Here is a 10,000-nt window from a genome sequence, read left to right on the forward strand (position 1 = left end):
TCGCTCCGTTGTTACATGTCGAGCACTATTCTTACCATATTTGTATCCAACACGATTCAATATATATATATATATATATATATATATATATATATATATATATATATATATATATCGTGGGTTGAGGGTTAACTGTTTCTATCCCCATATTTTTACAAATTGAGAAAAATTGATTTAAAGTTTGATTTTTGTTAATAACTATAGATAGTATGCAGATGACGTCACTCAGGCCTTTGTTATCGTTTTTGCCATCCGCGTTTGTGAGTTGTTCTCACTAAACTGTATTAACCAGACTATAAAAGTTCATGGTTACACAGAGTGTGTGTATCGGTCCGTTATACTTCCGGATGGCAATGTTGTGAACTCCTTGGCCAAGCGCATTCTATCTATATATAAACATCAACCTCTCTTTTATCCATAGTTTATGCTTCAATTTTCCGATTTGAACAATTTTTTGTCAGATAAAGCCTTTTAAAATCTTGATTGTAACTCATGTAACATTTTGTGACAACAGTCTTCACCAGTCGTAACGTCACTTCCTTCCTAATGACGCATGGTAACTTAGTAACACTGGCTCTAAACTATCGGAACAATGACGGACGCCCGTATGAATTATTTCTCCGGCGATTATAAAGCGTATCCAGAAGAGAAAAAAAACACATACATTTGATCATGTTTTGACTTTTACACATTCTGATCACAAGGCATATGAAAAGTTCTAACCAGCATGAAAAATAAAAAGTACAGATTTTCTTTGTTTAGAACCAACCGCCGTTGCCAGGCGGCGTGACATCAGACTATTGAATCATATTGCTCACAAACGCGGATGGCAAAGAGCAATAACTAAGACCTGAATAACATCAACTTCATACTATCTATATTTTGAATGTTTATGAACACAGTTTAGTTTCAGTGTGTATAGTTTGATGTTTTCAAGGGTACCACGCGATAAATATCTGTTTGTGATCATCAAATATTATTATCATAATCATCACGGGTGACATAGGTCAAATGATCTTGAAATACCCTGTTGTTTTTGAAAAAGAAATACATACTTGTTAAAACAAACACACAAACAACAATCAAACGGATGCATGGGCATAAAAATACCCAAAATTATGGATAGAACGGATATGACGTCACTCTGGTCTTTGTTATTGCTTTTTGACCATCCGCGTTTATGAGTAATTCTCACTAAACTGTATTAACTAGACAAAAGACGTTTAAGGTTACACATATTTTTGTGTGTTGGTTCCTTATACTTCCGGATGGTAATGTTGTGAGCTTCTTAGCCAAAACGCATAGTATCTATACGTATCTATAGATAGTATGCGCTTGGCTAAGAAGCTCAAAACATTGCCACCCGGAAGTATAACGGATAACACACAAATCTCTGTATAACCATGAACGTTTATAGTCTGGTTACTACAGTCTAGTGAGAATTACTCATAAACATGGATGGCAAAAAAACAATTAAAAAAACTTGATTGACGTCAACTTAATTCTATATATTGGTGAAAACATGGCTGCTGCAAAATGTTACATAATGATTACAGTTATTAAAAATAAAATAATAATAAGAAATAAAATTCCCTTTATTCATCCCCATCGGGAAATTTGTCTCTCGGCTCTGACCGTAGCCTTCGTAAAGTTATGGCCTGACACTGACCAAAAAATGACGTCAAAATGCCAATCTTTGGCCACAAAAGAAAACAAATCGTGAGTTGTATTCAATAGTTCAACCAATGAAATAACGTCTCCATGAGCTCTAATAACGACAACTCACAAGGCGGTGCAAAAACCAAATAATGACGTCAAACTGCCGGTCCTTTTGGAATTCAGTGTCAGGCTATAACATAACGATGGCTAGGATCCAATCCAAAGGATGACTGAAATAGCCCAGTTGTCAGCCTGGTGCATACTTACTAATTTTTGGATTTTAAAATAAGGAGTTTTTTATATAGAGCAAAATAGCCACTCAAATTCTCAAAGCGCTTTACAAGGGACCCCAGGCCAACAGCAACACTTAACATGAAGAACAAGACATGAAACCTTTTAGGTGATGTTACATTATTGTGACAAAACAAAGATCTTAACGGCCATGTACTCATTTTACACCCGAGTACTGTGAAAGAATGTGAGTGAAGAGCCTTTATTTTCCAAGGACTCAATTATGAGCCGAGGGAGGCTCGAACCCAGGACCTTCCAATCCGAAAGCGAGTGTAATACCACTAGACCACATAGTCATACATACGACGTTAATCGATGTATAAATACATGCAGGTCTGACATCCGAACCCACTTATAGATAGTTCGAAGATGACGTCACTCAGGTCTTTGTTATTGTTTTTTGACATCCGCGTTTATGAGTAATACTCACTGAACTGTATTAACCCGACTATAAACGTCAATGGATACACACAGTTTTGTGTGTTGGTCCGTTATACTTCTGGATGGCAATGTTATGAGCTTCTTAGCCAAGCGCATACTATCTATAGGCCTACTTTAACTTTGTTGTAATGGGAATATTGTGTGTCATTTTTGAGATTTCCATTACAACAATGAGCCCATAATGAATTGGGTTATCAGACCTGCAAATAAGTGCAAGTCGACGTTAATCTATCTTAAAGTACTTTCCGCCAGATCTAAGACATTTGAATGTTGTGATCGATACCAATGCCTTTGCTTGTAAAGCGAGTGCTCTATCAACTAAGCCATCGTGATCTCCATTCAATTAAAGAATCAAAATTTTTATTTTTTTAAATCTTTGATAAAGCAACAAAAAATTCAACAACAACAACAACAACAACAACAACAACAACAACAACAACGACGACGACGACGAAGACGAAGACGATAACGAAGACGACACAAAATAAGACAAAGAAACAAAATAACGAAAAACAAAACAAAACAAACATACAAAAATACAATAACAAAAAAAATAATCAAAAACAAAAAACACAACCAAAAAAAAACAACAACAAAAACCCCAAAAAACAACAAAAAGAAAAAACAAAAACAAAAACAAACAAAAAAAAAAAAAACAAAAAAAAAAACTAACAAACGTACAAAAATTTACTCATGTTACTGTAGGTAACCAAACAATGGTTACCAGCAATTTGTGAGATAACCGGATGTATTTGTGTCCAAACGAAAAAATACTAATAAAGTTATGCGTCGAAAAACAATACGCGACAGGATGTTATTCATTCACTCACTCATTCATTCAATCATTCATTCATTCATTCATTCATTCACTCATTCATTCAAATCATCTTTCATTGTTTTTGGTTGCTGTGCTGACCAAACAAACGGATGTAATAAAAGAATAAAGACCGGCTCTAAATGCCTAGAACATGGGGCGCGTCTATCTTTGAAGTGGGTTTTTTAATGCCCCGAAATAGTAGCTAAATCCGCTGACACGGACTTTAAAACAAAAAACCCACCTTTTTCTTTGTAAACTTAACAACTATCACCTGCTTTACTGTACTTTGAAAAAAAAGAGAAAACTTTTTTCAAAATTTTGGCAGAAAATTGGTCCTTCAAATATTGATCGATTAATTAATAAACTGACCCGTCATCCCGTGAAAAACTCTTAAATCTTCAGTCCCAGGTTTGAGCATTTTTTACAAGATGGTGGTCATTTTAATCGATCTATATTTAAAGGACAGTTTTTTTTGGCCAAAATATTTAAAATGTGTTTTATGTTTCTTTCTGTGGCCGTGCTGTGACTTCCTTTGTCTTTCTTTTACAACAGGGGAGATTATTTCTATTTGGGAAATATGTTTTGTCACCGATTATGTCCCTTAGTTGAGTCCAACACAGTGATGTCAGTGCATGCATGACAGTCGGAAGGTGACAATTTTGGATTTGCATTTTTTGTTTTTGCTTGTTCTGAAAGAATATTATGCTACCCATAGCATTTAATCTTTATTTGAAGTAAATTTGGTGATTTTTCATGAAGTTATGGTCAGATGTATGGGAAAGGCACCCAGCAACTTTTCTAAAATTTCATACTTTTTCAACTTGACTAACTGTAAAATATGTTAAGAAGTGAAATTAAACATTGATATTTACCGAAGATGCACAAAAAGGGTTGATTTAATCAGTTATGACAAGAACTCATTTTTGATAGAAATTGACCTTCTAACTAAACTTGGCAATATCTCAGTTCAAACCTTTTCACCATCTGACTAATTATGTTACACGCTGTAACGAGGACAACTAATATGTGACCCTTCGCCTCAAAAAGGTATTAAGTCGGGAGGGTTAAGATATTGAAAACTGAATTTATAGCCATAAATATCAGACTTGTGTTGAGTTTGTATGTTTTATTGAGGAGAATGGATACCATATTCTAGGGTGCTAATACCAACAATTTATATTTTTGACCAGTTTAACATTTAATTCGGCTTTTAAGCATTTGGTTCGTTCCGACATAATACCGTTTTGAGAGGATGGGTCACATATAAATACAACCTTTCCAATACATATAACCTATTTCGTGTTTACTTGAAGAAGGCCAAGGGCCGAAACGTCGTTTGTTTTGTGTTGTTCCCTTACATATTATGAGTCACATTTACTCACTTTAACTTTCTGTCCATTCTAAGGGCTGGATGGTTTCTAAACAATATATGATTCTTACACTCTTGCTTTTTGGAATACGCTTCAACAGTCGTAACGTCACTGCCCTCGTAATGACGTATGGTAACTTAGTAACTGGCTCTTAACTATCTTAACAATGATGGGCGTCCTTATTAATATTTCTCTGACGAGCATTAAAGCGTATCCAGAGGGGAAAAAAACCCATTATAAATCTGATCATGTTTTGACTTTTACACATTCTGATCACAAGACATATGAAAAGTTATAGCCAGCTTGAAGAATAAAAAGTACAGATTTTTTTGTTTGTTTAGAACCACGATGGCCGCCGTTGCTGGGCGACGTGACATCAAACTATTGAATCCAATTTCTGGCCGTTTTCCCAATCCCTGCAATCGATCGCTATGTGTCATCGGTTTACGATTATCGGTTGACGTGAAGAGCAAAAAAAAAAAAAAAAAAAAAATAAACAAACAAAAAAAAAACTTGAGATTTTATATAGCGCAATATCCACTAAACGTGCTCAAAGTGCTGCACATAGTTTTGTGTGTTGGTCCGTTATATTTCCGGATGGCAATGTTGTGAGCTTCTTAGCCAAGCGCATACTATCTACACAGCATACCAACTGGGGTGATAATGGTTAATAATGAGAATAATTCCATGCTTTGAGTTTCAGCTTTTTTTCCCACGTTCGATTCAAGCCCATTAAAGGGCACATTTAATCAAGAAAACACGTTTTGGAACATTAAGAATGATTGTTATTATCCGGATAACTTTTTTTTTTTTATTAATTTTTTTTTTTTTTTTTTTTAACCTCAGGAATGGGAGACACCCAATGTTTGTCGTTGCTTTGCCAATTTAGATTTATCTCCGTCTTTTAAATACAACAATAAACATGTATAGGGATATTGACCTTTAAAAAAAAAGGAAAAAAAAATAATAATAAACAATAAAAAAAAAAAACAAAAAAAATTAAAAAAGAATGAATAATTGAATAATCAATAAATAATTAATTTGTAAATAAATAAATAAATAAATAAATAAATAAATAAATAAATAAATAAATAAATAAAAATCTAAGTAAACCCCCCCCCCCCCAAAAAAAAAAAAACAAACCAAAAAACAAAAACAAAAACAAAACAAAACAAAGAACAACAACAACAACAAAAACTTGATTTTATATGTCTTAATAACCCTGGTACACTCTTATTATCCGAATAACTGCCGTACTCTTGTAAAATAAAAAAAAAACACATATTAAAAAATTTGGCCAGGAAACTCGTCCTTCAAATATCAATCGATTTAAATAATTCTCATCTTGGCAAAAACTGTCAAATCTGAGACTTTGAGAATTCCCGGGTTTGAGAGGTGTTTGCCAAGATGAGAATAATTTAAATAGATTGATAGTTGAAGGACGTTTTCTGGCCAAATTTTTAAATACGCGTAGTTGAGTCCTTGGACAAGACTCTTTACTCACATTCTCTCACTGTACTCAGTGCAAAATGAGTACTGGCGGTCAACAGTGTGTCTCCGAAAGCGAGTGTCATACCAATAGACTACATAACCGCGCATCCTCATATTGTTCATTTCTAAATTCATTTTTTTGGGTGGGGGTGTGTGTGTGTGGGGGGGGGGGGAGGAGGAGGTAGGTCCATTTTATTTATCCTGACATAATACCGTTATGGGCCGACGGATCACATATTCGGAACGCTGTGATTTTAGTGGAGGAGATTCATAAATGGATGCCTCTTCTTTATTTACCCTATAGATAGAACGAAGTCTGAAAAAAAAAAAAATCTGTAATATCGCCTAAGTGGCATCATGTCTCGATCTGTATGTTACGTATTGCTGTGGGACCCAGTGTAAAGCGCTTTGAGCACGTTTAGTGGATATTGCGCTATATAAAAGCTCAAACTCAAGCTCAAAAAATGCGAACTTGGAGTTTTGCGCAATGTCAAAATATCGTATTTATTGTTATTCTCCACCAAATCGAAGATAAATCAACTTCCAGTTTTTGTTTTGTTTGTCGCTATAAATTTGATTTATTAGATAAAAATAAAAGCTTAAAAAAAGGAACGTTTCGGTTCAAACCTTCTCTTTAGACGTTAACGAAAAAAAACTCCAACAATTTTAACCCTCTCCTTACCAACTATAGGAAAATCGTCCCATTCGTTACAATACGACCAAGATTTTTCTTATTCAAATTTCTTTTGTAAAATTTTAAGAAAATGAACAGTTTGTTGTAGAGCTTGTTCAGCTACAGAAATTATGTATCGCAAGAACTTACTTCTGTGTTCGAGTGATAAAAAATATATTATTGTGTTATCCAGTTGGGTGTGAAGATTAGGGGAAAATGCTGACAATGGCTGGTAAGGAGAGATTTAATTGTCAATATTTATACGTTTTAAATTGGGATTTTTTCAATTGGTGCTTGAGTCTGAACCTATTTGTGCTTAGTATATTGTATCTCTCTCGAAGCTGTAATGATATATAGAAAAGTGAGTGGAGCACGTGGTGCTGTTGGTTACGTACCTTTTGTAAAGCGCTTTGAGCACGTTTGGTGGATATTGCACTAAAAAAAAGCTCAATGTTTTTTTTTCTTTAAACATCGTTTTGATGTGATGGTCCACATAATATGGTACGAGGAACCTACCTATAGATAGTATGAGGATGACTCACTCAGGTCTTTGTTAATGCTTTTTGCCATCCGCGTTTATGAATAAATCTCACTAAACTGTATTAACCAGACTATAAACGTTTAAGATTACACATAGTTTTGTGTGTTGGTTGGCCCGTTATACTTCCGGATGGCAATGTTGTGAGGTTCTTAGACAAGTGAATACTATCTAAAAGGAGCACTTTACGTATTTGTGACCATTCGCCTCAAAACGGTATTAAGTCGGGATGGTTAAGATGTTGAAAATTGAATTTATAGCCAGAAATATCAGACTTGTGTTGAATTTGTATGTTTTATTGAGGAGAATGGATACCATATTTTAAGGTGCTAATGCCAACAATTTATATTTTTGACCAGTTTAGCATTTAATTCTGCTTTTAAGCATTTGGTTCGTTCTGACATAATACCGTTTTGAGGTTCAATCAGTGTATGCACATCCATTGAGCAGGTTTGACTGCTTTTTATACTAGCCTTATACTGTAAATTAACAGGACTGACACCATAAAACAAATGCACTATTTATTGATATGCACTGTCCCGGGTTTATTCGAAAACTGCACCGGGCGTCTCCTCATAAAATCTGAAAAATGAACAAAAAAATTGCAAGTAGCTGATTCGAAACGACCAGACTCTAAAAACCAGCAAACTACCGTTTTCTAAAAAGAAAAAACAAACAAACTCGGATTTAAAAAATTTGGCCAGAAAATTCATCCTTCAAATATCGATTGATTTAAATGACCCTAATCTTGGCAAAAACAACTCTCAAACCTGGGACTTCGCCAAGTCTTCGTTAAAGACGAAGTTTTTGCCAAGATGAGGGACATTTAAATCAATCGATATAATTTGAATGACGAACTTTCTGGCCAAAATTTTAAATACGGGTTTGGTTTTTTTTTATCTTGAGCACAGCACAGCAGTTAACTTGAGTTTTAAAAAGATTCACGGAGGGCGTGGTTAGGATGGGGCGATTTTATAAATGGTCGTAAACATCCCATAATAGAGTCATCGGGAGATGGGGCTAAACACGGTTCGTTCACTACTTGGAACACAGCGGGAGGCCGAGTTTATGGCGGTAGTGACCGTTAGTTACTGCAGGCCACAGTTCATTTTCTTTCTCAGCCTACTGAAAGCGGATCATCTTAATAATAATAATAATAATAATAATAATAATAATAATAATAATAATAATAATAATAATAATAATAATAATAATAATAATATTGTTGTTGTTGTTGGTGGTGGTGGTGTTGTTGTTGCTGCTGTTGCTGTTGTTGCTGTTGTTGTTGGTGTTGATGTTGTTGTTGCTGTTGTTGTTGCTGTTGATGGTGTTGTTGTTGTTGGTGGTGGTGTTGTTGTTGTTGCTGTTGTTGCTGTTGTTGTTTTTGTTGTTGTTGCTGTTGTTGTTATTGTTGTTGTTGTTGTTGTTGTTGCTGTTGTTGGTGTTGTTGTTGTTGTTGTTGGTGTTGTTGGGGGTCACGTCAATAAAATCAATAGCAGATGTAGGCTACATTGTCTAGAGTTTGACTCATAGATTAATACTGCAAGATTGCGCACGGAATTCGATTTTGTGCAGCAAAGACATTCTTGGCTTGATGATTCATACATCATAAATGTATCAGAATGGCCATTTATTTATACTACTACTACTACTACTACTACTACTACTACTACTACTACTACTACTACTACTACTACTACTACTACTACTACTACTACTACTACTAATAATAATAATAATAATAATAATAATAATAATAATAATAATAATAATAATAATCGATTATATTTGTTGCCCTCTTCCATATGACCTGGAAGCGCTCAGAGTGTTTTACAGGCGAATCAACATCGATCAATTTATCGACAATTGTGTTTGCATTTTAATTCATTTAACACGACGTATATATATATATATATATATATATATATATATATATATATATATATATATACTTATATATATATATAAATGTGTGTGTGTGTGTGTGTGTTTGTGTGTTTGTGTGTCGGTCTGTTATCTGAATGCAATTATAGGCCAAGTTAGACATTATTGTAATGGACAATATTTTTGCGTCTTTAAAAAAAAAATTCCACAACAACAATGAGCCCATGAAGAATTGGGTTACCAGACCTGCATATAAATCGATTTTACACATGCTGACAAAAATAATAATATTTATGTTGTTGTTGTTGTTATAACTTCACACAGGTGTGCATGGCCAGGCTCAAGTATACAGTCAAGTAGGAGGGACGGTGAACATAGTCATTCAGCTACCCGACCAGAATACCCAGATAATTAGTCCTAGCGGACAAACTATGATTGAGGTGGGATTTTTAAATATTTTTCTTTCTAATTTTGACGAATAAATAAAAATTGGAGATGAATTGAAAGATTCAATGAAATCAATGAAGAAGATAATGGTGGAAAAATTGTAACATTAATATATATAAAATTGTTGGCATCAGCACCCTAAAATATGGTATCCATTCTCCTCAATAAAACATACAAACTCAACACAAGTCTGATACTTCTGGCTATAAATTCAACTTTCAACATCTTAACCAACCCGACTTAATACCGTTTTGAGGCGAAGGGTCACACACATATATCCCACTTTGAGGCGATGGGTTACTAATTTAATGGCTCAGTTTATTTTAGTTCAGTGGCCGAATGGGTGACAATGATAGTAGGAAATTATGGTCCAAGCGTTTTGTGTTCTT

At 34.4% G+C, this 10,000-nt stretch overlaps 1 protein-coding gene across 1 annotated transcript in view; it reads left to right on the top strand.

Annotated features, from left to right (window-relative positions):
• Nucleotides 1–10,000, top strand: part of LOC144959598 (hemicentin-2-like) — a 100,613-nt gene that overhangs the window by 1,248 nt on the left and 89,365 nt on the right. The window contains exon 2 of the mRNA XM_078892223.1: nucleotides 9,489–9,604. Within this exon, the coding sequence (XP_078748349.1) occupies nucleotides 9,489–9,604 (116 nt within the window). The remainder of the gene's footprint in view (nucleotides 1–9,488; nucleotides 9,605–10,000) is intronic.

The sequence above is a fragment of the Berghia stephanieae genome, chromosome 14, assembly GCF_034508935.2.
Source record: "Berghia stephanieae isolate SIO BIC M18660-M18661 chromosome 14, UCSD_Bste_1.3, whole genome shotgun sequence".
Classification (NCBI taxonomy): Eukaryota; Metazoa; Mollusca; class Gastropoda; order Nudibranchia; family Aeolidiidae; genus Berghia; species Berghia stephanieae.